We start from the raw sequence: 27,473 nt of genomic DNA, 5'->3' as shown, positions 1-27,473 counted from the left end.
CTTTTACAACTTTGCAGAGCAAAAAATAAGTCTGCTTGTCCAAACCTCGGCCCTAGCCCCCCCCCCCCCCCCCCTTTGTTTACGAATTTCCCATCGCAAGCTCACGTCTCAATTTCCCCTTCTTGACTTTCTTATAGCCATGTCGAGGGGAAGTGATAAGGCCGAGTGTGAAGAATAGCATGCCCATGAACAGTATAGCATATTCATGCCTAGTATAGTGTGCAAGTTATCAATGACGGCTCCCAGGGCACCTTCAAAATCCTTTCTGGGCTGTTGTTAAAACCCTTGACTCGCCAAAAATGCAACTAATGATGACTATGATTAAAAGTTTACTGTTTCGCCAAATAAGGAAGCCCCCTACTCCACGTTCCCGTCGCAAAGGCTCAGGTGACAATGACCGGCCCCTCCACGACTAATAGCAAAGACGTTTTTTCTCTCCTCTGCTTCTTTCTCCGAACGAATGGATTTTTGCTGTAGAGCAGAGTCCTCACTCCGCAACAGAGTTTTTCAGGCCTCTCTCCACTTTTTATTTGCTGCAGCGCCTGGGAAGCAATTGTACTCCCAGATTGCGTGTTGGAGAGTTTTTCTCGCCCCACAGAGCTCAGACTTCTAATTTTGTCGATCATCTGTTGCAACATATGCCCCAGGCCAGGTTTACGAGCTTCCCAGCTTACAGGCGCTGCCATGCGACTGCCTTCCTATTGTTTGGACTTTTGTGCGGTGATGGCACTGCTCTCCTGAGCAACCGATAATTTTGACTGACTCCATATAATTTTGCAGACGCTCGTCCATGTTCTAGTGGTCGGACAGTTCCGTAGCCACCGGAAGTAGACGGCCGAGCTAACTCGTGGGACACCTCACTGCAATTAAATGACATGTTTGCGGAAAACTAGAGCCTAATGTGGACCCAGATACGTTCTACCCAGGCTGGGACGTCACATTTTGTACTCCTGTGCATGTCCAGAATGGAGCTGATGCCCCTGTGATGAAAAGGTCTCAGCAAGGTGTGGGAAAGAGAAGTGAGAGTGGTGAAGTGGAACATGAGAAAGGCGAGGGTGAAACATAGCATAACCGTGCATAGTAGATTATAGCAAGGGGGTGGTAAAACGAACTGAGTCTGAGGAGGAGTTGACTTGAGAGGGGAGAGGGTGCCTCTACATCACACATGAAGGTTTCCTTTTCCACCATGGACGTCGAAGCAGGTGCACGTTTGGCACGTCAGTGTGTGCTTGCCTGCGAACGCCAGCGTCGCCGGAAACAGCCAATCCCTGCTACGCAGTTCCGGCCGATTTCGCGTTGAGTGAGACTGCACACATTTCTTTTCCTTTCCACTAGGGTTGCAACGGACTACCCACTCATTCAAACTCTCTAGCTGTATAAGAATTATCTGAAATCTACTCAAGCCAGCTCGCGCGCCGTTCGATACACTTCACGCTATGGCGCCTAGTGTTAAACTCCTCCGCTACTTTTCCTTAATTAGGCCTAAACTTGAGTACGCCTCCATAGTTTGGGATCCCCACACAAAAATTAACATCCAAAGCCTAGAAATAATTTAAAGAAAAGCAGTACGATTCATATATACTAAATTTATGTCAACCGACTCCCCCACTGCATTACTAACAGCAAATGGTATAGAACTATTACAAATTCGAAGAACAAAAAGTCGGCTACAGTTTCTTTCGGACATAGTGAACCACAGGCTACCCTTAGACACCGCAGTATACGTATCACCCTTGTTAAGCAGACCCACTCGACACCACTATCCTCATTCCCTAACGCTAATCTTCGCAAGGACTGATACTTTTCGGTACTCCTTCTTCCCACAAACAATAGATGATTGGAATAAACTAACCGAAGCATTTCCTCAACGCCCTTCATCATTTGTGTAAATACTCTTCTTCCATGACTTCCTTGAATGGTATTATCACCTTGTTGTTCAACTGTTACTTTTTTTAAAGCCATAATCCCTCTGTCTTATAGCAAAGAAATTGTGTAAAAAACGCTTTGCAACCTTGTTTCATTCTGTTATTTAGTGTGTTTCATGTATGCTCACCCTGCTTGGACTTCTTGTCTGCAGTATTCTCTAAATAATAATAAGTATGAAGTTTGTTCTCTCTCTTATACCCTCCTTCTTCTCTGATTACTCCACAGGTATCTATCTCACTGGGCCCTACGTCTTTTTTGCCTTGCAGGGGCGATGATCGAGTCGGCGCCAGCTGGCGACGCACTCCGCGAAAGAAGCCAATGCGACGCTCCTCGCCTGGTGCACTGTTCTAGCAAAGTGGCGACCCTTGCGTGACACCACGGCTGGTTCTACATGCCCGGTGCCGGTGAACCCGGTTGGTGCACCGAGTGGCTGCCCACCCAATTGTGTCTCGCCCAGAAGGGATTCCGTGAGGGCGGAGGATACCGGTTCAGCACCAGGGAGGAGTGCAGCACTCTCTGCGAACGACGTTGTGAACTCTAATCCTGTTATGACATTAGCAACGATTGACGCTTCTTTCTCATCAAAGCACTCCCAGTCGGGGACTTATGTCCGGGTTTCCTAATATTCAGACAATATGTCCTAAAAATAGAACAATTGCAAAATTGTTTTTTTTTTCAAGTTAGGATCTATACTGCATACATATATCACAGCATAAGTTCACTTCAGATGAAGGTCAACTAATTGTCATGATAATTAGGCGAATAAGTCCATTGAAAAGCAGATGACTTTCTTTTCAGAAGCTGGGATCGCCGTGGCACCTCGTGGAGCAGGTCTCAATCGCGCGTTCTTTTCTATGTGGCTTCTGAGATAAAGTTCAGCAGTGCGGGAAGCACAAAATAAACCCAAGGAATACACAAGCGTGTGAAGGTTAACAGCGAATGCCACTATCAAATACTTGACTCAAGCATTAGGCTCACCTCCAGAATTTCGACCCTGGGTCATGCTATTGCTGTACCGTGGTTTGCCTGACGTCCTCTTGAAGTTATGGCGCCATGTTATCTTCTGAATCCCTCGAACCATCCCTCGAATCATCCCTCGAACCATCAGTGGAGCTGAATAGCATGGATTCAGTCGGATCCTCAAAAAAAAAAAGGGGGGGGGGGTGCTTGGGAATGGTGGCTGGTTTTCCTTTCCCGTTTGTGTCCGAATATCTCCGCATCGAGAGAGAAACAGCTTTGTGCACTCAATTGCGAAATGTACATGCCTCCGTATTTTCTCTTAGCCAATACTTATAGTGTTATCATGCGTGGGAGGCTAATGACAGCCCTTAATATCTAAACTTTGGTAATGTCTACAGCGGTATTGGCATGTCCGTCGGGCTGCCTTGAGCACGCGTGATCAGTAACAAAGAAGTACGTCACGAGTTCATGTATGCATCTGCTTAATATGACTCGAAAGCGAAAGCCATCTACCTCTCGGCCGATTGTATGAAGCGCCGATGTCATCTGACGACGTCATCATGTAACTTTACGTAATGCGAAGTCATGATGACGTCATCACATCAAGGTGATTTTTTTATCATTCCTGTTGGCACAGTCGGCCACTATTCACGTTTGATAAGGCATCTAAGGCGTACGCCCTAATGAGTAGGAATACAGTTGAATAATAATAATATAAACATCCTGGAAGAAATCTACAGGGGATCAACTGCTACCATAGTGCTACATTAGGAAAGCAACAGAATACCAATCAAGAAGGGTGTAAGGCAGGGGGACACAATCTCGCCAATGCTATTTACCGCGTGCTTACAGGAGGTTTTCAGAAGCCTAGAATGGGAACAGTTAGGGATAAAAGTTAATGGAGAGTACCTTAGTAACCTGCGCTTCGCCGATGACGTTGCATTGCTGAGTAACTCAGGGGACGAACTGCAACTCATGATAACGGAGTTAGACAAGGAGAGCAGGAAGGTGGGTCTTAAAATGAATCTGCAGAAAACGAAAGTAATGTACAACAGCCTCGGAAAAGAGCAGCGCTTCGAGATAGGTAATAGTGCACTTGAAGTTGTAAAAGACTATGTCTACTTAGGGCAGGTAATAACCGCAGAGCCTAACCGCGAGATTGAAGTAACTAGAAGAATAAGAATGGGGTGGAGCACAGTTGGCAAGCACTCTCAAATTATGACAGGTAGATTGCCACTATCCCTCAAGAGGAAGGTATATAACAGCTGTATCTTGCCGGTACTTAGCTACGGAGCAGAAAGCTGGAGACTTACAAAGAGGGTTCAGCTTAAATTGAGGACGACGCAGCGAGAAATGGAAAGAAATATGGTAGGTGTAATCTTAAGAGACAAAAAGAGAGCAGAGTGGATTAGGAAACAAACGGGGGTTAATGATATCATAGCTGAAATCAAAAAGAAGAAATGGACATGGGCCGAGCATGTAGCGCGTAGACAAGATAACCGCTGGTCGTTAAGGGTAACTAACTGGATTCCAAGAGAAGGCAAGCGGGCTAGGGGAAGACAGAAGGTTAGGTGGGCAGATGAGATTGAGAAGTTTGTGGGTATAAATTGGCAGCAGCAAGCACAGGACCGGGTTAACTGGCGGAACATGGGTGAGGCCTTTGTCCTGCAGTGGACGTAGTCAGGCTGATGATGATGATGATGATGATGATGATGATGATGATGATGATGATGATGATGAATAACAGTAATAATGATTGTTGGGGTTTAACTTCGCGAAACTCCGATGTCCTTTACAAAGGACACCATAATGGAAGGGCACCGGCAACTTCGACCACCTGGGGTTCTTCAGCGTCCACTTAAATTATTAAAATAAGAGCACACAGACCTTTTGCATTACGCCTCGATCAAAGTGGGGCTGCTGCGGCCAGGGTTCGGCCCCACGACTTTCGTGGCAGCACTCAAGCACCACATCTACTAGACCGCCGCGGCTGTTAGCAAGGCCCATAACTGTACACAGCATTCGTCTCGAAGGCGCCATGCTGATAACATTTCATCTCAGACCATGTCTCTCACATTGTCCACGCAGGCATGCCGCGGAGGGAGTGCGTACAGCCGCTCCCCCTGACGGCCGCCTGCAACTGCACGCACGCAGCGAGCCAGAGCCAGCAGCAGTGGTGGTTCTACGATATCGTCAGCCACGCGTGTCGCGAATGGGAGCACGCGTGCATCTACAAGTCGTACGCCACCATGGCCCACTGCGTGCGGGACTGCCTGCCGGAGCCGTGGCCGTCCTCCTGAACGGCGCATTCGCGCATGCTCGCGATAGCATGCGCGGCATACGCAATGTTTTCGTGCGCTTACATAAACGCTACGCATCGACTTACTTGTACGTGACATTATGGTTGTCGCTTCGCAAACGCAAGTATTTCTGACTTTCCGGGTTAAATAAAATGCCTCTATATCACCCAGCTTGTCCACAAACTGTCAAATAGATGGATGCTGAAAGCCATTGGTAAATTGCCCTTTCCGAAAGGTCATACAGGCAAGCCATGATTACACAGACGCACCGTAATTTAGACACAACGTTTTTCTCTCGTGAACGCTGACGAGGATTAAAACCCTCGACAACAGGCACAAAAATAAAACCACGTTTTTTTAAACGATGTCTTGAGTCCCGTAGACACTTTTCCACTGCCTATAAGCCACAACACGCCACTACTTGGTGTCGTCATGAACTAAATGCGTCATGTTTATTACATAATTCAGTTCCACTACATGGTTTGAATAATACACCAGGAGGCCCCAGGTTTCCGAGAAACTGACAGAGGGGCCTCGTATGACTGCATGAGTGCAGTTTCACAGGATAAAAGAAATGCGGTGGTTGAGCGTTGTTACTTCAAGCTTGTCGAGCGACAGCGGCAACTACGGCTGCGGTGCCTCGCGCAATGACGCCTGCGTGTGGATTGCAGTGGCACGCTGCCTATATACATTTCTCATCCTATGAAGGCCGGACTGAATGCAGATTCAGTTCTATCTTTTCCATCCTTCTTCTTTCTTCTTTATTTCATCTTTGTTGTTTTTTGTTTTTGTTTTTCTACATACTATTTTTAGTTCTTTCTTTATCTCTTTCTGTATTGCCTTCTCGCCTCCTAGCCATGATTAACCGATTGATATGTGGCGTTTGACGTCCCAAAATGCACTTCCTAGACTTCACATTGCTCCTTCTCAGCATTGGTATACTATAGTATGCATGCCATTCTAAGAAATGCTCGGCACATACCCTCTTTCTGTGGCGCATACCTGCCCAGTTCTCAGTGGCTCCGACCTTACTGCGAGCTTAAACACCTCCGCTCTAAATAATGACCACAAAACCTATACGGTTGATAAAGCAAATGAAATGAGAAGAGAAAACCTTAAAATCCAGCTCCTTCTCTTTCAACTGCGAAATCTCATACGGCATCGGAAGAGTTTTTATAAACGCTTGAAACTCGACATGTAAAAGAAGAAGCAGAAGAACCGGTTCAGAAGGTGGTTCGTTCGAGTGGTTCCAGTAACCTCCGCCTGAATTTGACTAGAAATGCCCAGCTGGCGTGAGTATCAGTTTCACATCATATGTTTGTGCAAATGGGTGTCTATATAAACCAAGCAGTACCGAAATTACACGGTCTTTTCTTTTTTTCAGACAGAGTTACGGTTCATAGGTAACTTAGGAGCCTGGCTGTTTCACCGCATTCTTTCGGTCACTTCAGAACATAGTCCGGCCATGTCACTCACTAGCCCCCAGTAAAAGATTCTCTTGCACTCAGACTCGGGTCTCACCGTTAGTCTGAGTCAGTTCGGCTGAGTAATATTTCGATCAGTTTAAGTCCGAGTGTGCCCGGCAAAGAAAATATCTTGGAGAGTTCCAGTGTGAGTGAGTGCGAAAGGCAAAGTATACACCTTTTCACAGGAAGGAAAAAAAAAACACCGCCATGATGGGCTGTGCGCTGGAGTACAAAGGCTAAGGGCGCAGCGTTGTCAGTGCATTTTCGAGGGGACGCGCCAATTCGCACAGCCCAAGGAGGGCTATGGCGGCGCCCAGGGAGGCGTTTATGAAAAGGTGAATACAGGGTCCGAAAAAGTTTTACTGCGTAAGCGTTTATACAGCTACAACAGCTGCTATCACTGCGCTGCGACGCTTGTGAGCTCTCGGTCATTCCAGCGACGCAGGCGGCGCCATGTAGCAGTACTCTGCACTCTCCTTTTCTTTTTTTAACTCTCCTTTTCTGTTTCTACCCCCTTTTCCCCAACCCCAGTGTAGGGTAGCATACCGTATACTAGCATCTGGTTAACCTCCCTGCCTTCCTTTTTTCTCGTTTCTCTCTCTCTCTCTGAAGCTGTCACATGGTGATGAAACAGCGACGCAGTTCAGTCTCACAGTATCCATGAACCAATGAACGTGTCTGAACGCTCTACGACGCTGACGTAAACGCTCGCGACATCCCCGTCTCACCCGCCATTTCGACCTTTCGCTGCACCGCCCATAGGCACCCGGCAGTGGACCAGTGGGCGCGACGAAGCTTTTTGGGCCGCCTCATCATTGTTGGTACCGACCACCAGGGATACCAAGCAAATGAAACTCTCGCTGAACGCATTGAGACGCTGAAGTGTGAATGCCCTTTTGGCGCGTTTTCAAAGAAGGTTTCCTGGGCGCTTACATAACCAGCCGTGACCCCCTGCTCACAACTAAAATATAAAATAATATGCACGTGCAAGTCCAGTTTTGCTGCGTCTACTCATTATAGGCTATACGCATTGGAAGACTCGGTTTTGCTGAGCCTACTCGCTAGGCTGTGTATTCTGGCGCTACCATCAGATCTCGTAAACTGCATTGCCGGGTGCCTATAGTCGCTGGAATGGTCGAATAGCAGAGTCAGCAGTGCTCTAAGAGCACAAGTTTAAATTACCTATACTCGGGTGCTAATTAAATCGTGTTTCCCGCTAATGATGCACCTGGCATCTGTCTTTTGTTTCAGTTTGTTTTTGTTTTGTTTTTCTCTGTGCACAGGAACAATCTTGTACGGCCAGGAACGCCTCGGCTACCAGAGTGCCTTGTAAGCCAATGTAACATAGTTCTTGTAAAGCGTGCAAACGTTAGAAACCTGAATTCTGTGCTTTACACGCACGCGAGCATGCGCACTCTTTTTCCCCGCGCACGCGCACACATACACACGCACGAAAACGAAGAAGACACTGCGTCAAGCAAAAGTTGGTATGTATTTTTAGGCTAGTTCGAACATACTGCAGGCAAAGGCGCAGGAAAAGTGCTTTTCCTGCGCCAGTCCAGTTTTTCGTCCTCAGCTTTGCAGTGCAGCCTTTTCCTGCATGTATATTTATGTGGGTTCTCTCCACAACTTTAGTATCTTCGGGGCATGTAAGACTGTTATTGTCACATCTTATAAAGTTACTGGTTTGCTTTCAAACGCTATAGTGCAGTGCAGCTTCTTAGCTTGATTTTTCTTTGATATTATTAGATAAATACGGCACGTGTAATATAATTGGAGTGTTAATTTCTCGAGACAAACAAAAGAAGAGGGAAAAATCTGTTTTACAAGAAACGTACAAGTGAGAATTCGGGAATAAGTCGAAGCCGAAAGGTGAAAGCAAACACCCCACCGTTTCAACCAGTGTGAAATCTGCAAAACAGTGAGGCCTAGTTCTCCAGTGTTTTCCCAATGAATTCCGGGAATGTTTTGTTATTTTGTCAGTGTGTTTGTACAGAAGATGTGGCAGCCCCTATCACACCAGCCACATCTACAGTGACTTAAACCCTATTCGAGCTCAAGCTACTCCTTGCCCGTTTCACCGTCCGACTCTTTCTTCGTCCGCGACATAGACAGTTGCGCCACCTATGGATGTATCTGCGAACTAGAGCGCGATACGCAGCGTGGACGCCCCTTTCGTCAGGCCCAGCCATAGAACAGCTCGACTCCAAAATGAACAATTTGCAACCGTGTGAAAGTTTAAATGTGTGTCCAAACTTCGGTTTTTTTTTTTTTGTTCGTTGTTTCTAATGTTCATCGCAGCCTACAAGAGCGTTGGTTGCGGGCGGCCAGCATCGGGTGCGTCGCCTTCACTATCATCACTCTGGTGTCTCTGATCGCCATCGCAATCATTGTGGCCATGGTCTCGTCAAGTACGTTTCTTGCAGTGGCGAAGCCAGCATGTTATCTCGGGGCAACAAAGTTCCATGTCGATGAGGGTGACAACGCCGGCTTCTTATTGCATCCTGCTTAATGTTGGGGCAAGCTAAAGGACAATGATCACACAACAAGGCAAACTCGACAAAATACACAGCGGTGTGTTGCGTCGAGCGTGCCTTGTCCTGTTGTCCCTGTCATTCACATTGCGCTACCATCAAGTAGAGTCCACCGTGTAGGCACCACGGCGGATAGGTGGTTTATATTCCAGACACGGCAGAAATTAACTTGCAGCAAATAATTAACTTTTTGTTGCATTGGTTATTAAGCGGCTCTCGTGGGCTGGTAATTTAGTCACTTAACGAACTGCTTCAAGTAAAGAAATTACTCCTTACTTTCCCGATTCGTTTTCGCTGAAATGTAGCATGTTCTCTTCTGATTATAGCCTAAAAATTTAACCAACGAGGATACGAAATACGAACACAAGTTACTTCGACAAACCCCCGTGTCAAGTACTAACAAATATCTCTGATATTTCAATGTATGTGTGTACTGTAAACGAATTCTGCATGAGATGGCGCACGAGTGATGAACTCTTGTTGAAGATACTTCAAGGTAGTTTCATTACGTCCAGAGGTAATAAATCTCGTGATTTTTGGCGAGCTATGATGTCTAATTAAGGTAATCACATTTGGAAAAATCTTCGAAGACTATTTCCTAGTGTACATTGTTTACATTTTAAGTGTAATCTTCCGATCTGTCATAACAAAGAAAAAGCCTTCGGAAAGGGCTTAACAGTGCAAATTGTTTATATTTTACGTGTAATCTTCCAGTCTCTGAGAGTTGGTATTGTACATTACTTCAAGACTCTTATCAGGAATAGCGAGACCCACGACGAAGTGGCCCATGTGGTGTGTGTGTGTTCAAATCTCTTCGTCCAGTTATATTTTCTTTTAGTCTGAGTTTCCTATAAATGCGTTGACAGCTTTAGATTGTACAGCAGTGTACTAAACGGTCAGAGTTGGACTTTGAGCTCACGAAGTGACGTTCGTGTAGATTGGTTAAAAATTCACAAGAAGCGTGTGCGTGCGTTCATGCGTGTATGTGTATGTGCTCACGTGCACTCTCACTAACAACGCCGAAGTTATAAAATCATTGCATACGTGAAATAAAAGATGTGCTTTCGCAGGCCCCCGTCATGGTATCAGACAGCCCAGCGGAAAAGTGGTGGCCAGGAAGGCGTCGACAGCACTTGCCGCCAACGAAACCACCCCGACGGACGACCAGGACGAGCCCAGAGAGACGCTCGCTCCCACAACTCGTGAGCAACCTCGTGTCTTATTAAGTCTACACTTACTGATATTATGCTGGTGTAATATTTCCTGAAAACTCTACTGAAAATCGTTTCAGTATCATATACATAGTCGGATACAAGCAAAAAAAAAAGTGCGAAGTTGCGCCGCCTAGATGACCGAATCACAGCCAGCCGATCGTTTCCGTGTCTCCAAAAAAAAAAAAAAATAGTCCCGCTCAGCAATGTTCTCTGAAGGTGGGCATACCGGCCGTACAGCTCACGGCGTTGACATGAAGTGCGCGCCCATTGATGCATGCTCGTGTACATACGCCTTCGAGGAGAAAATTCTACGGACTTTTAAATGATGTTACCGACTGCAACTAATTATTAGGAGGGAAGATGAAAGTCGAACTTGTGTAGCCGAAATTTCGCGCAGAAGCCTGTAAACTGTCATTTTCAACCGAATTGAATTAAACTGGGTTTATTCTGCTACAGAGTTACGAGGATAAGCAGCATGAGGTGTACTTAGTCACCTCATGTGGCAGCTTCACGGTGGCTTAGCAAAAGTACACAGTACACATAATGCATAAAAGTATCTATAAAAATGAACAATCACTAACAAGATTACTATGGAAACTTTTTCTTAATACTTTTTAGCATTTGCTATTGTTCACCATGCATCTTTTATCTGTGACTGATGCGCACCCCCCCCCCCCCAATGGCCCATATTCCGCTTCACATTTGAATGTATCCTCATGAACATTCTCCCAAGTGCAAGCAGGGCCTCCAGCAAAAGTCGACGAAATCAAAACTAAGGGTTCACTGCTTCCTAAAGTTGTCTGTCGAGGGCCAGTGGACAACCTCAGAGGCCTGGGCTCGCACGTATACTTTTATTCTGGGTAATGCACGAGCTTTCGGCGCCAGATGTCACTCAGGTAAATGCTCCATGACAAAACAAAACAAACAAAAAGACCCGACACATGCGTCACTGCTACCGCACACGCGCTGATTGCGTTCACTCAAAAGGTCCACTCCGTTAAATTGGGCACTCGCATTAATCGATTTTGTCTTCCGCCAAAGACAACAGGACTACAGAATGAGTCATTGGGCAAATCACTCGCACGTGCGTTCAAGCTACAGCTGCGGTTTTTTGTAATGAAATTTTCGTTATGACTGCACGCACGATGCCAATGGCAGCAGCGCTGTCGCAGTAAGAGACGCATGCTCTGCATAGTCCTTCATGCATGATAACCGAGGAATCTATACAAAACCGTCCCACCTAATCGTTATGCTGTTTCATTTTTTTATTAGCATGTCTTTCATATCTTGCTACGGACGACCACACCAAGTAATGAATACACATACCCGTATCTTCGTAATGTCTGCAATTCATTCCACCGAAGTTTTTTCTTCCCCTACGCGACAACGTATAGATTCGTTGAGCTGGACACCCATGACCCCATGAACAGTCTCGATTCGTTCTAGCGACGTATTTCACCTTTGCTTCTGTGTAAAACTTTCTTACCATCCAGAAATTGATTACGGCTGCGACTTCGTTACAGCTGTGACTGCGATAAAGCAGCGTTTTTTTTTTCTTTTTCGACGCACCGCGGTGACCAGATTAGCTTTGTGCAAGGGTGTCATATCCGCCACTGCGACATCCGCGATTCTTTGAACAGAGGTATTTTAAGCTTTAAGTCTTTCTACGTTCCCTGGTCGGCGGCATTCAATTTCCCTCAAGTGCAATCAGAGCAGTTATCTGGACACCTCAAACGAGACATCGCGGCACTCAGTGGAGAACATGGGGCATTCGGACGAGAACGGGGGGAACGAGACCGTGTAAATCCAGACAACCAGTCACAAGGCGAAAATAGCGCAGTCTCACGGCCGTTTCCACAGGGGCCTCGTTACCTACTCCTCAAGCAATTTAGGAAAAATGTTGCTTCCGAGTTCTTATTGCTTGTTGACAATATCGGTGAACGTGTAACGCCAGTTACTGTGACACTTTTTCTTCACACGTGATGGTGACACGAAATCTTTTTCTTTCTCTTTTTTGAGCGAATTCGTTATATTCATAATCATAACGTCTTTGAATCATTGTTCGCGGTGGCCTTTCTACTTTCTTTGCCCCCCGAACACCGGCGTCAGGTTTTCTGTTGTACGTGACACCACGCAATCGCCGTCGCTGCCGAGCTCCGCACCTGGTGGACTGCTCGTCGGAGGCCGCCCAAAACCTGAGCGGCCTGGTGCGCCACCACGCGTGGTTCTTCATGCCCGACGACAGCGTGGCGGGTGGCGGCACCTGCCTCGAGTGGATCCAGGGTCACATGTGCCACGACTACTCGAGAAACCGCTTCCGCAGCCGGAGCTCGTGTCGCGCAGCGTGCGAGAACGGTGGGTACTTTCTAAATTAGGCGAAAGTCTTGAATGCCTCCTGAAGCGCGAGAAGAGAACGTCCATGTCCCTCGGCGTCAACATGAATGATGCCGAATACAGTCATTGCGTTGTGTATCGCAAAATGTTGAGACCTCATCATGATGTCATTATACGTCACATCAAGTAAACGTGATCACGTTATCACATGATGTAATCTCTTGGTCAAAGGAAGGCCGATCTCGGAGGCAATGCAAAACAAGGTTAGGTGGAAAAAGCTCGCAATTGCCCTGATCTTCGAAGCAGCGTACAACGCTAGGTGCTGGAAGTTCAAGGAAAGTAGCGAGAGAGCATGAATACATCAGCTGAGAACAAAAAGAATATGGCTGTCATCTTCAAGGCGTTTTAGCCGAGGCGAACGCATAAGAGGCTGTGCGAGATTTCGTTGTGCGTCTCGCTTTGACAACCAGCCTAATAGTACAGTGTAACGTTTACTAAGGCGAAATCCTTAAGTGGCTGTAGGTTGGCTCTGCCCTCCGAATGACTTCGCGAGGTATTCGCGAGCTTCATAAAAAATACTAGTTACCTCAAAACGAATAGTGATGTCACGTCATGGCGTCACTGCCATCTCAAGTGAAGTCATGTCATCTCAAGTGGCGTTTTCTGAAGTGACCTTCTCCAGGCGAATAATGATGCTACGTCATGACGTATCTACGTGGCGTCACACGATGTCACCAACAGACATCGTCGATTCGTCAGAGATGGTTGGATCTCGGGGGCCATGCAACCACCCTTGAGGTGCTGAAACTTTGGTCGTGTGAGAGAGAACGAAGAACAGTTGGGATCAACTAAGAACTTCGGGATAGCTTAATGCGTGCCTCTCACAATGTGTGTCTTTGTATCATGCTGAAAGCCTCGACCTATAGTGTATAGATTAATGCTTTACAAAGTGCGCTGTAGGCTTTAGCCTTCAACCGTTCCAGTGTGTTCATGACAATTTTTGGTGGTTGATTCATTTCGGTGGTTAGTTGTTTAGTTGGTTGGATAGTTATTTAGTTGGTTGGTTGGTCTGTTGGTTAATTATTAGGTCAGTTCTTTATTTTGCTAGATAGTTAAAACACCACTCATTCAGATCATACAAATACATTGGACTACAAAATATAAAGTAACTAGCAGAAAGAGAGAGAGAGAGAGAAAACGTCTTTATTTTTAAAGACATGGAAAAGGAGGGCGTGGGAGGAACCCCTGGTCCGGGGTCCCTAGGACGGATCCAGCGACAAGTCCGGCCCGCTGAATCATAGCTCGGAGGACCTCGGAAGGTAGAAGGGAACGTTTAGAATACACCTTAGAAGAGCTGACCAACGTTTAGAAGACACCTTAGAAGAGCTGACCAGGTTGCTTCTATGATGTCACTATATTTCGTATTTTGTACTGGTCGAATGACGGTCCCCATGATTGAGAATCAGACCGGAGATGATGTCACTGATTTATCCGTGACAGCCTCGTGAACCACCTTTACCGTAATGCAGGGATTCCCCATCTCAAGTGCACGCGGAGGCTAGAACTGCAGTCCATATACGACTGCGTACACTCTGATTCGGCTGTCGTGCCTCCGAGACGAAGGACAAGACCTGCAGAGACTCCGAAAGTCGAGGCGCTTCCAGCACCCCAGGAGTCATCTAGTAGCGACGGCGAAGAAGCTACGACGCATCAAGAGGCTCCGGGATCTACGGATTCTTCTGGAAAGAATATTCTGGTGCCGAAGGCAAACACGACTCCAAAACTCAAGTCCACACCCGACGAGGAGCGCAGGGTGTGGCAATGGTGGTTTTACGACCCACTACTCCACGCGTGTAGGTACTGGAAGGATGTGTGCGTCTTCAGAGGCTACGCCACCATGGCCGAGTGCGCGAAAGCGTGCGTGTTTAAGTAGGCGCTTTCGAGTGTGCTCGCCCTCTGGCGAGTCTTGCAGGTGATGAATAAGTGTGCTCCTGCGACGCGGAGAAGTAAAAACGGAAATTTCTCTTAATAGCGTGCGTGGCCACGTATAGTCTGCACCTTGTGTCATCGTCATTGTAGTAGTAGAAGTACGGACTCCATTCGCTAGCACCTAGCCATATACAGCTACTTTTTAAAATATAGCAAATTGTTTTTTCTAACCGTAGAACAAGGCGATTCGCTGCGCGAGGAGCGTCTCAACTTCGTTTTGTTTTACAGAGATTACTGGTAAGCTATCTTACTGACCTGGTTGCATTTTCCGTATCAGCGAACCCGTAAACGTGTGCATGGATCTTGCAGTACACTAGGTACCAAATACCACACACCCCACGCCGATCCTTATGGAATGAAGAAACGAGGTTTCTTCGGTCCCTGAACTCTGCACAACTAGCCTGGTTCTCATCCAAGACACAGGGAGCCTGATGTGTTCCCTCGCTTCACTTGCCATGGTGGCGATAGTTCGAACGTCGTATTTCATCCATGTTAGAAGACTGCTTCCTGCTTCTGTCTACTCCGACGCCGAAGCCTACATTCCAACGACTTCCGTAATGGGTATTTCTTGCATAGTCAACGTTGTCATGATCATATGATCTCGACAGCTGGCTATCTTACGCAGACGCGACAACTAGGGCTTCCATGATGGCTTACACCCCTTTCGGATGCATCGAGAGCCATACAAGGTAAAGGTGCATGTTGATTTAGTGTATTGAGTACTCAACTGCGACAGAGCGGTACGCTGTCCACAAAAGAAGTCACCTAGGATGTCACCTATACTGTTTTACGTGTGGCCTGAAAAAGAGAAACCTGACTGATCCCTCTTTCTGGGAATTGATAAGACACGGAAATGAAACGTGTCTTCACAGAGGTAGGTGAGCGTTTGTTGCGCATTGTTTCGCCACAAGGGCAAAAGAAAAAATGCTACAGCAATAAAATGTAACGTCACGCGACGAGCCGCAAACAGCTCGAAACTAGCAGCGCACACCTAAGCAGAAAGCACCCACGAAATGAGCATATACAGGACGAGTGCCGACTGTCGCAGCTCGACTCTTAAAGCGAACTGCTCAAGTACAATGACGCACGAAACTAACGCACAAGAATACACAATAAGAGCGCGAACAACTGTCACTATCTTTACTTCTTCGTGTGTCGGCAGCACGCCTCTTTCGGAAACGCGACCGCAGCAGCGAGCGAAGCGACCTTCATGCTCTTTTTAACCACTGTTACTTCGATTCTTGATATACATTTTACAATGTCACACCAATGACGGAAATACGTCAGCGGAGGAGAAGGAGAAAAACTTTATCCCAAGAGGGAAAGGTGCGGTGGCGGAGTGTCAAAGGAGCCTACCGAGCGTAGGTGTCCGCTACCCTCATAGCCCAATCCAGGATCTGGTCCTCGACCTCGGGCGCTGAGCTGCACATAGCAGCCTCCCACTGCTCCTTACTATTAATGTGTAGAAAAGCGGTAGGTGGGTTTCCAGTACACCCCCACATGATATGGTCTAGGTTAGCTCTTTCTTGGCAGCTGTGGCTAAACCCGGCATAGAACGCTTCCTCTATGAAATAGACTATGTAACCCACAGCAAGAACAGTGCGTCGTCCCTAAAAGAATACGTTATATTAGGAGTAGCTGTTTAAATTAATCGAAGGAATCTCCCCTACGGGGAATCCTATATTCAGCCTGGCCCCTCATACAGTCGCCTAAAAGAAATCGAAAGTCAACGACATCTTTCTTTTCTTTCAAGTACAGGGATTCATCATCTCAACACCACCTCTGCCCCCCCCCCCCCCCCGAAAGCTTCCTGCAGCTGACGTCGCGTTGCTCCACCTCCGGGTTCGGAGGTGGTGCAAAGTCATTTCGGTCCACTATTGACCAAGCGACGATGTCATGATGTTACGTCAAATTGGCCACCTAAGACGCCTCGATGAAGTTACCCCGCGATGATTATATCACCGCCATTCACTTCGCGCCAACGACTGTGAACTTCACCGTACTATCAATAAAAGTCGGACATTCGCCTTAAGGTGCCGTTGTGGTAACAGTCCAACTGCAAAATGAGTCAAATTGTGTTTTTACAAAACTTGCTTAACGATTTTGAGTACTGCGTACTCAACTATGGGAGAACACTGGGCAGTTCCGCTAAAAGTCTAGAACTGCTGAAAACGCATTATTCTGGAGTCGATGTTCACTAACACGAGCATAGCCTAAAGGCCGAGTCACTACTATGGATTTGTCCAAATGACCTCTTGTGATGATAACCCCCAATATAGAGCCGGTTATGAGTAATATGAGCAATAAAAGCTCTCACTTGCTGCCTCAGACACAAATTTGAAGGTAGTACTGCGAGTTCAAGTGAAATGGGCACTCGATTACTTTTATTTTGCTAACTCATTATCGCATGTGGCAGCTATCATCAGAGAGCATGCGCAGAAGGCCACGTTGCTCTTAGAAAGAGGGGGCGGGCAAACTCGGACGAAAGGGAGACGTGGTTTGTGGTGTGTCGACTTTTTTTCTCGTGGGCATGCTTGCATCTATAGGTCTACACGCCCTGCATTTTCTATCGGAAGCCTTTAAATGGCACTTGAGGTATCATACTCGCGTCCATCCACTCGTGCACTTCAATGGTGCCAGCTGTAGCCTCTCCTCCTTACATTCTATCATCAATCACGTGATTTATGAGAAAGTAAAAAAACAAAGCTCAAGTAACATGGAACTTAGCATATAGCTTAGACCATATCAAGCTGTTTCAACCTATAATAGTTTCAATCACTCTGGAGAATTTCGTCCGCTGCGACGGTGTACAAGTTGCACTGCTCGGCTGCCGACCTGAAAGTGGCGGCCGAGCACGAGGACGAGGAATGATCGAGGAATGGTCGAGGCCCATGCACTGTGCGATCGATGTCAGTGCACCTTAAAAGCACCAGTTGGTCGAAATTTTCACAGCCGTCTACTACGACGTTTATAATAATCACGTGGTTTTTTGGGACGTTAAACTTAAGATAATACGTTAATTAAGAAAATTTCTTCACTCGTTTTGTCTTTTCATTAATTCGTTCATTCATTCACAATAGCAACGCTCACTAAAAAGGATGTTTTTTTTTTTTCTTTTTACGTGCGAATGCACTATATAAGTGACAGCCATCCGCGGTGTGCCTCCTCCTCTCCCCTAGCAATGGCGCGAGGAGCGGAGAGGAGCGTTTGTAGCAACGGCGCAGCGACGTCACACACCACGTGATTGCGCGCGCTCCGCCCTCCGCTCCGTGGCTGCGCGCGCCCCCACGACTTGCTCGAGATCGGCAAGTCGTGCTAGGTATGGATCCATCGCAGGCATCAACCTCGACTGCGATACCTCCAACAACGAGTACAATGCAATCGAATACGAGCATAGCACGCGTCGTTGAAGATGTCGCGCCTGTTGAAGACAAGGCAAGTGCGGCGAAGGGCCCGTGATGCCCAGCGCAAGCCGGCCAAGTGGGCCTCGGACATAAGCATCCTTATAGTGCGAATTTACTCTCACATAAACGCGTAAACTCACTAAGATTTCCCGAGAGGGTCTAATGGTTCCTGAAAATCGCAATGTGATCACATGGGGGAGTTTACGTTAACTCACTGGCGAATGCCAACAGATTTTAACTTTACTCCCCCTCATAGCATCACCCCGTGCAATCGCACTTAACCATGTTCACCCTCAGGGAAATGCTTGGGAGTGTTTTTATGCAAGACCACGAGAAAGCTGGGCAGATGTCTCTCTCCTACTCAAGCTTCTTCTAGTCGGAATATATGACAATACCAACGGTTCGACAAAAGATACAGCATAGTTTAGCGCCGCATGACACGGCTCTCAGTACGTCACACATACATTCATTCGGTTTTTAACGCCGCTCTGGGTGAAGTATTTTTTGTCTCCCTCCTTTTTTTCACACTAATACTTCGCTTTTCTGTTTAAATCTTCGTTATCACGCCTAAATACTACGTTGAGAGGTGTGCTTCGGGAAATTACACCAGCGAAGAGTCAGCTATGTCTTCCGCATTCGACGGGTCCTCCCTCCGAGAGCACACGGAGCGGCACTCCCTCAGTGTGTGGAAGCCTGCGTTTGTGCAGTTGCCCCGTAGCGCCACGCAGCGTCCTCGCTGGAAGACGTAGTTGGCGGTCGTCCCGCGCCTATCGGTCGCGGAGCACGGGCCGAACGACACCGCGACGTCGCACTGGCGCGACCGTGGGTTACGCGACGTCGTCGGCGTCGTCTCCTTCGGAGTCGCAGCATCGTTCGAGTACGTTTGAACGGTTGGCAACACTGGTGGACCATCTGCAAGCACGAAACTCGCATTTGTCCCTTGTACGTCTCGCGGCCATCTTTTCAATCTGTTTGTACTCGTCTAATCTATCAGTAGCAGGCTCAATATGATCAAGTTGTTTCCATAGTAATGATGTTTTCATCCATCCACGGGCTAACTGCGTGGCATCAGCAACGGTAGAAGTGAAGCTGCCGACGTTACCGTGGTTAGCAGACGCTTGAAGGACAACAGATTGTCGCAGCACCTGGTGCGCAGCAGTGCGCCACGTCTCCCTTCAAGCCGTGCCATAGAAAAGCTGTTACGCGTACAACTGACTGGTGCTTACGCTGTTTCGCCCTTGGGTAGCTATTCTCGACGTGCCCGCCTGAAGGACATGTCCATTTCGGCTAAGTGCGTTCAGTTACTGGAGAACGCGGTAAGCCATGACGTCATCGCGTTCTTGAACACCTCAATGCAGTGAACTCGCTCAGCACAATCTATGCGTAAGAAGCAAGAGAGTGGACGAACTGTACAGAAAGAGAACACTTGAACTTGAGAAGTTTATCTCTGCATGTGAACGTACCCAGGTAGCCCAAGAACGATGCTGGGAATGCGTACCAACCTTGACGGGCGCATCAGGCGGGCGGCTATATTAAATCAAATTCGAGGCCTAATGCGATCACATGATCACGGCCTCGTAGATAGTTGTGGTCAAAACTGATTTCTGTTGCCTTTGTGCGCTGTGGCAAAGCGCATTCTGTTCTTCTCATTTGTGTTATGGTGGCATATATGAGGGACAAGAGTTGTGAAAGGTCGATGACAACAGTTCCGCAAGAAAAATCGGCAACTGGAGGCGCGTTGTGCGCTGAACTCCAGCGAATCAGTGGCGGCCAAAATGGACAGCCCACTAGGCGAGCACTTCAAGAATACCTCACTAGGTACCACGACCTGGAGATATATCTTTAAAAATGTATATTAAAATATACGGGAGGCCAAGTGACACAGACACTCACGATATAGTTACATTAAAAACTTGTGGAAACATGTGGAAAGTTCATGAAAGCCATGCTAGACAATGAAAATATCACTTAAACAAAAAAGCGAATAAAATTTTTGGCCACTCTCACAGATTGCCCAACCACCGATGTATTAATATCCATCCACGGACTGACACTTAAACGTACGTTTACTGATATCAAGTCGCTCGTTAGAGAACCACAGATGGTCGAAATTTCCGAAACCCTCCTTCACGGCTGTTATTTTAGGGCGAAAAACCGCAACGATCATCATCATTGAAAGTGGCAAATCATCGAATTAATTTCGTGCGATTTTTACCCGCACGAAAAGCCCAGGCTACTCCCTAAGCACGTTCAGTGAAATCATAGCAAACAAACTAACGGTAAGGAGTTCCTTTTTGTAATATGGATCTGTGACGCGTGTTTCTAATTATGACGCTCTGAGAAGTGATTGTTGAGTGCTCCGTAAAGTTCTGACCCTCGTTCTCTCGCAGTGATGCCTCGGCTTTCGAAGTACACCACCGTGTTTAGCAATAAAGTCGTGTATACAGCTACAACTGCGGCACCCATAACTATGTTCACGGTGACAGTTATCTCGTGTGTGTGACCTCAGTGGTGGCTAGAAACCTCATCCGGTCCGGTAGATGCAATACCCGGTCGATTGGTCCTGCGGGCAGGTGGCCAAAAGAATCGAAATCACGAATCCAATCCGAATAAACTTCGGCCTGGGGAAGCTCCGGCCACCCAGACGAAACAGTCAAACACACTCTGCGCACCATGACATCATTACGTGAACACGCCAGGGTGTTGCCACCAATTCGTTTTTTTTTTCCTGGTGGACGGGTGTTCTACCAACATTTATATCTGCCCTTGCCTGCGTTTATACTTTTGCGCGTATATATGCAGAGGCGCCAAACTAAGCAATTCCTGGGAAGATTTGAACCCCCTCAGCTTCGGGTGTTGCATTCAAAGAACTGTTAACGTCCCAACTTCACTAGCAGAAAGCCAGGGACCTAAGGCACGTCACTGCGAAGCACACCATTGCTTCATTTCTTTTTCATTTTTTTTTTCATTTACATCGAAACATGTAGTTTTTTTTTGGATCCGACCAACGAGGTTGGAGGGAGCTGGGGATGTCATTAGATCTGCCCTTTCTGCCCCTTCTGCCCCTTCTGTCCCTTCTGCCCTTGAAGTCTGCCCCTTTTGCCCGTGATGAGGAAGCCTGCGCCGGCCTACGAGCCCAGCCATACAGCACAGCGATCGACTCACGTTTGCAGACAGCCTCGCAGTCTTTGAGTGTCCTGAACCGGTTAGCTCCCCGAAGGCACTGGGACACGTCAGCCGATAGATGCACGCAGGAGCCCAGTCCACCAGGACCCACCGAGAAGTGCGCCCTAAAGATCATGTCGTGCGGGGAGCAAGGGCGCGGCTCGGAAACCCCTACGCAGCGCGCGTCGTAGACTGCTGGTCTGTGGGTGTGTGCTGCGGCACCAGGATGGAAGCGCCGATCAGTATTTCGACTGATGAAACACTTTCCCACAAATTTTGATCTCTTACAGAGATAGGTGAGCACGAAATAAGATAGACAAGAAGCCTTTAACCTAAAGGTAAAAAATTAAACGTGCACTAGCAAGCCGAGGTTCTATAAGGAATGCAAACCGATGGAGAGCAAAGAAAGGAATGCGCCATGCACTCCCTATTATTTGTTCAGAAGAAAGGCGTCCCAGCTATCTTTAGTCAGAATTTAAAAGTACTCCAAGGCACTCAAAGACCACGCCACCCAACACATGTTGCTGACTATTGCGTGGAGTGAGTCAGACTTTTTTTTTATGGTTGATTGATTAATTCGGCCACTTTAACTATCTTACTCTTGAAGCTACGAGGTTGGGCCAAAATTGCATTGAGAAACTTGTATATCGCTTGCAAAACATTTGGTGGCGTCTATTCAACAACGCCTTATCAGAGACGGAAATACGTTACTAAAGTTTTGGTGGAGCCCAGCATAAAACACTTTCTTGTTAAATAAAGAAAGAAAAAACTTCAAACAGCAAACTGGTTCACTCTGAAGACTGATCAGGTTACTTTTAAGTTGTTTCTAAAACTTAACTAGGCGATGCAGTCTGTTTCTAGGTTAGGTTAGGTTAAATTGGTTCAGGTACTAGGTCGTCGCTAGGCCTTATTTAGAGGATGCTAAGTTGATTATCAGCGCATAGAGGTTCGAGTTATAGCACAGACAATCACCGACACGGCACGGATGTTCAGACTCCAGAGGCAGAAAACCCACCCCGAAATCGAGCGTCCGTACATGTCATATATCTATGGGCACATAGTGGTTGCAGTATTCGGAATCTTCTCGCAGCCGCAGTTGCCTTCCCGTTGCTTATTGTTAGGTCTAACGGTTGCCGTCTTCCTTTTTGAAGGGATCAGTGGGGAGTAGTCGGATTTGTCCAATTCCCACGGTACACATCCGTTTACAATGATGATAGTTTTCGAATTGGCCTCACCAATTTATGTGGCACATATCCCTTGCTGGGAAAACTCTTGTCTCTTCCTTTTCAGTGGTCCAGTAGTAGTTAGCGGGACTTACTTAGTTACCTACGGAGCAGAAGCCTGGATGGAGGATTACATAGATGGTTCAACTCAAGTTGAGGACGACGCAGCGAGCAATGGAAAGGAATATGATAGGTGTAACCCTAAGGGACAAGACGAGAGCAGAGTGAGACAGGAAACAAATGGCTGTCGGAATCAAGAAAAAGAAATGGTCATGAGCAGGGCACTTAGCGTGAAGGCACGATAAAAACTGGTTCTTAAGGGTCACAGAGTGGATTCCAAGAGAGGGCGAGCGGGTGGGAGGGAAACAGAAAGTTTAGTGGGCACATAAGATTAGGAAGTTTACGGGTGGCTATGTTGTCTAATGGTGCGAAAGACTCTGTCAAGCCCTAATGGGTTTTTGCTTTCGCTCCACAGCATTACTGTTGACACTTTTGAAATGCCTCCTGTAATGTTGAAAGAAGATTGAATTTAATTGAATTGGCACCAGCAAGCACAGGACTGGCGGAACTGGCGGCCTTTGTCCTGTAGTGGACGTAGCCATGATGAGGATGAGGATGATGATGATGATGTTGTTGATGATGATGATGATGATGGTTATGATGATGATGATGATGATGATGATGATGATGATGACTTATTTACCGTGGCACACACCTTATAGGCCGCACAGGGTGGGTCACACAGAATGAGCAGCATAAATAACTGGTGCATTAAACAGTTTAGCTGCGAAAACTACACATTACTCGCCTCAATGTCTCATGGAAATTTTCGTGTCCTCGTAAAAATTACGGAAAAACGCTGTTCTGCTACTTACTGGTACAAATATTGACTAATATATTATTAGCTCTTATATCTTTTAACTAAACTCAGAAGCAATGAGCCTACAAACACATTGCCTAACAAGAGAGTGAAGGAATATTATGGTGAAGTTTGGTATTCCTTCCGAGGTGTTCGTATTATTGACCTCATTTTTCTTTATGAAGAGTAATTATTTTTGAGTGTATTATGACAAAAACAGTTGTCAGAATATTTTTTTCCTGATAGAGTTTTATTACATTCTGCAGTAACACGTGTATTTATGTCGCATAATGTTCTTATTTCTCTACATATTCTGACAGAGCGAAATACTGGTCAATGATTGTTGTTCTGCGCTTACATTTCCTTCTGTTGGTTCAGAGCTCAAGAGACAGTGGGACTAAGTCGATCAATTTTGTGACGTTCAACTCGTGACCCTCAGTATCTGTATTTTTCAGTAATTATTTTGGTCTATGAGGGCCATATAGTCACTTACAACCGACGAAGAAATACAACCACGCCCCCTGATGATACTGTGCCTGCCACCTCGCCTTAGCTATTTGCTTTCAAACATTCAGTTCGCCGTTATTCTAATCGCTTATTTGTACGTATACGTCCCCGTAATTATTTTTGCGTTGCTTCGACAGCGCGTTTCAAGTATCCCTTATTTAGGCTCTCTTAGTGGTTTTTCATGTCAAATAATTATTAGAAATAACATCTCGAAATTGTCTCTGGGACACTTTGCTACTATTTACTGATTCACACACTTAATTTCTGTATGTATTTAAGAATCTAAAATAATGTAATTAAGTCTGCAAGTATGAATTTCAGAATCTAAATTACTTCCCGTGTTGCCACTCCCATGTTCTTTAAGCGTGTATTTCGCAATCTGGATCGTGGTTTTATTTTTCTTTCGTCTATCTTTTAACAAGGGGTCCAATTGCAGTGATAACATCGAGGAACCACCTTCTGTATAGCGACTAGCTTGCTGGATTCCGTGCTCAACAGTTGTGTCACCCGCGATCTCCGACGTCAGCGTAGCTCTCGCCGAATCGGCCCGCCATTCACAATCTCCGGGCAGGCGCCGAGTAGCTCTCGCCGATCAGTGCCCCCATCTTCGGACTCTTTCGACCTTATCTCCCATCTTTCCTACCTCTCAGTCTCCTCCTTCTTCACAATGTATGCCGGGTGTTCCGTCTTTATGTTTCTCTGTCTACGATTATTGTCATCTCCTTCCCTCACCCTTACAAGGCACTGCGCTATGTCGCCAATTGGGCAGGCAGAAATTTGGCTCTCTTTTTTTGTTTTTTCTGCAAAAACTACTAACGGTTACTTCACTTCCTACATGTAACCCTCCCTGTTACACTCGACTACACATACACTATTGCGTTCAATAAACACAAACTGAAACTGTGCTAAAGCTATAAACGTGATAGGTAGTTTTCGCACTGACCACGAGTACTTCTCTGCTAATTTGGATAGAATTTTCGATGAAGGTGAAAATGTTCGAGGCCCGTGTACCTATATTTAGGTCACGTTAAAGAACACCAGAGGGTCAAAATTTCCGGAGTCCTCGACTACGGCGCTCCTCATAATCATGTCAAGGTTCCCGTACGTTAAACTTGAAATATTATTATTATTATATATTACTAATTTGAATACTGCTACGCATACATTGAATTAAAAGTTCGTCGTCGTTACCGAAGTTAGTTCACACAGCTAAGAGTAATATATAAATATTTGGCGAAATATGTTATGAAATTCAAGTCTCTTTTCACCCAACACTAGCGTCACTATCACGTCTCTGTATGTTTAAGTTTCGACAAGCTTATGAACCGCGCTGGAAAACCGAACCATCCATAATAAGGTAACGACTGATCGTCCACCTTCAAAATCTCCGCGGGACGGCTTTAAGCTCTCCCATAGTAGAGTACTCTGTACTCTAAATCATTACCGACTTTTTCTAACCCCCCCCCCCCACACACACACACACCTTCACAACCAACGAGACGGCTTTTAGCTCTCCCATAGTAGAGTACTGAGTACTCTAAATCGTTAACCACTTTTACTAAACACACAACTAGGAGCGGCACTTTGCCCTCCCGTAGTTGAGTACGAAGTACTCGTCATCGATGAACACTTTTTCTGAACTCACAACAAACATCGTGCTATATCTAAATTGTCTTGTCCTCCTAATTGTGGATAGTGTTGAAACATTGGGTATGATAATAAAGTATGGGATGTCGTGAGACACTCAATTAGAGCAGGTGGTGACGAAAACATCACGTGTATAACTTATCGCAACAATTATCCACTACGTTAAAATCAATGCTTGCTATTTAACTTACCTTGTTTACGTCCTATCTTCACTGCTGCTTTTTAGTATGGGTGACACAAGACATTCAGAAGCTTGCGGTACTTTCAAATGATATTTTCAAAGTGACTGCAAAAAGAAAGCCTACTTGTTGCAATATATATATGACAAAAAGATTAGTTCATCAGTCTTCATAATGTACAAAGTTATAGTATCTGTAGGGTGATAAAAGCAGACTCGGATAGGCTTCAGCGTGGTTTAGACGAAGTTCAAGGAGGCACACATGACACAGACGAGCCCTGTGCGTCACCTTGGTCTTCGTCTAAATCGCTAACCTCTGGTTAACATCTCGATCACGCACAAACTACTGCAACCAATTATATGCAAGGCCATTCCTAAAATGTTGAATTATCATGATATATTAGGTGTTGACATAACACATGACATCAATATTGTTCTTTCACAAAATGCATACAGGGGATTAGTTATATATAATTTATCGTTTTATATATATGTAGCCTACTCCTACATTTTCGTAAGACACTTGTACATAGACATATTCTCTCCTAGCTTGCGGCGTTTTCCATCATGACTATTCTATCCTGTTCCGTGTTCGCGTTTACATTATGTAATATTTCTTATTTCTATTGCTTTACTTATCCACATTGTGATTTCAGTATATCATCAATTTTATTTCATATTAATGAGCCACTACTTCTGACCGATGTTTTTAGGCAGCGGAAGCAAGTGAAGCTGCTTTAGTGCAGCTTTCGCTGGCCCCGTCCGTCATGTAGTACACATGGATCGAAAGATTGAACTCCAAAGTGACCTACTTGACACACGCGTCAGATGCTTGACGTCATCAAAATGAGTGGATGCAACTGGGTGGCTCATCTATTGATTGATTTAATTTGATTTGTGGGGTTTAACGTCCCAAAATCACCATATGATTATGAGAGACGCCGTAGTGGAGGGCGCCGGAAATTTTGACCACATGTGGTTCTTAAACGGGCACTCAAATCTGAGCACATGGGCCTACAACATTTCCGCCTCCATCGGAAATGCAGCCACCGCTGTCGGGATTCGATCCCGCGACCTGCGGGTCAGCAGCTGAGTTCCTTAGCCACTAGACCACCGTGGTGGGGTGGTGGCTCATCTATGACAATTCTCTATTACTGGAATAGGAAAAGCTGAGGGCAGAGTTTGTAATTATATAACTATATTTAAGTTGCAACCAACTTTAGTGACGTAGTTGAAGCGACCACCGAACAAACAAAGTCACAGTGCCGTGCCCAATAAAGTGAACTGGTCATTTATAAATGGTAGACTACCATAAAATAATCCTCTTTCTTAAGGCTTCTGGCCAAAAAACTATGTTGTGGACAAGTCTGCTCGCCCTGGCTCAACATACGGTCCACAATTTTCGCTACCACCACTGATCTCCAACTCACCGTACGGAGTGTGATCCATGGGCTTGACATCCTCTTTCAAGGAACGTGCAGCTGCGCAAAAGAGAAAACGAGAAGCGTCACCGACAGTCCTGTCTGACGGAAGTCAACAGCCCTTCTTCACTAAAGGAGCATTTTCGTGACCTGCGGCACACTTCCACATCCTAGAGAGCAGTATACAGCCGTTCTGCTCGACATCACATCATAGGTCGGCAATACTTGAGGAGCTCACTCAAATTCACTCACGTAATGTCTTTCGAGCTTTGGACTCCCTCCGACTCACTCGCCACGGTGTTCTAGTGGCTAAGGCACTCGGCTGCCGACCCGTAGGTCACGGGAT

The 27,473-nt window shown here is 46.3% G+C and overlaps 1 protein-coding gene across 2 annotated transcripts in view; it reads right to left on the bottom strand.

Moving 5' to 3' along the window:
- Positions 1-27,473, bottom strand: part of LOC142765076 (uncharacterized) — a 104,101-nt gene that overhangs the window by 71,722 nt on the left and 4,906 nt on the right. Inside the window, exons 5-7 of one of the 2 annotated variants that reach the window (XM_075865642.1) lie at positions 27,137-27,187; positions 21,293-21,505; positions 18,586-19,039 (exon numbers count right to left, since the gene is read on the bottom strand). In XM_075865642.1, the coding sequence (XP_075721757.1) occupies positions 18,729-19,039; positions 21,293-21,505; positions 27,137-27,187 (575 nt within the window). In that variant the 3' untranslated portion in view covers positions 18,586-18,728. Of the gene's footprint in view, positions 1-18,585; positions 19,040-21,292; positions 21,506-27,136; positions 27,188-27,473 lie in introns of those variants that run through there. The other variant, XM_075865643.1, reaches the window with a different exon arrangement.

This window comes from Rhipicephalus microplus, chromosome 6 (assembly GCF_043290135.1).
Source record: "Rhipicephalus microplus isolate Deutch F79 chromosome 6, USDA_Rmic, whole genome shotgun sequence".
NCBI lineage: Eukaryota > Metazoa > Arthropoda > Arachnida > Ixodida > Ixodidae > Rhipicephalus > Rhipicephalus microplus.
Note: the sequence above shows the minus strand (reverse complement) of the source record. Positions and strands in the feature narration are given on the sequence as shown.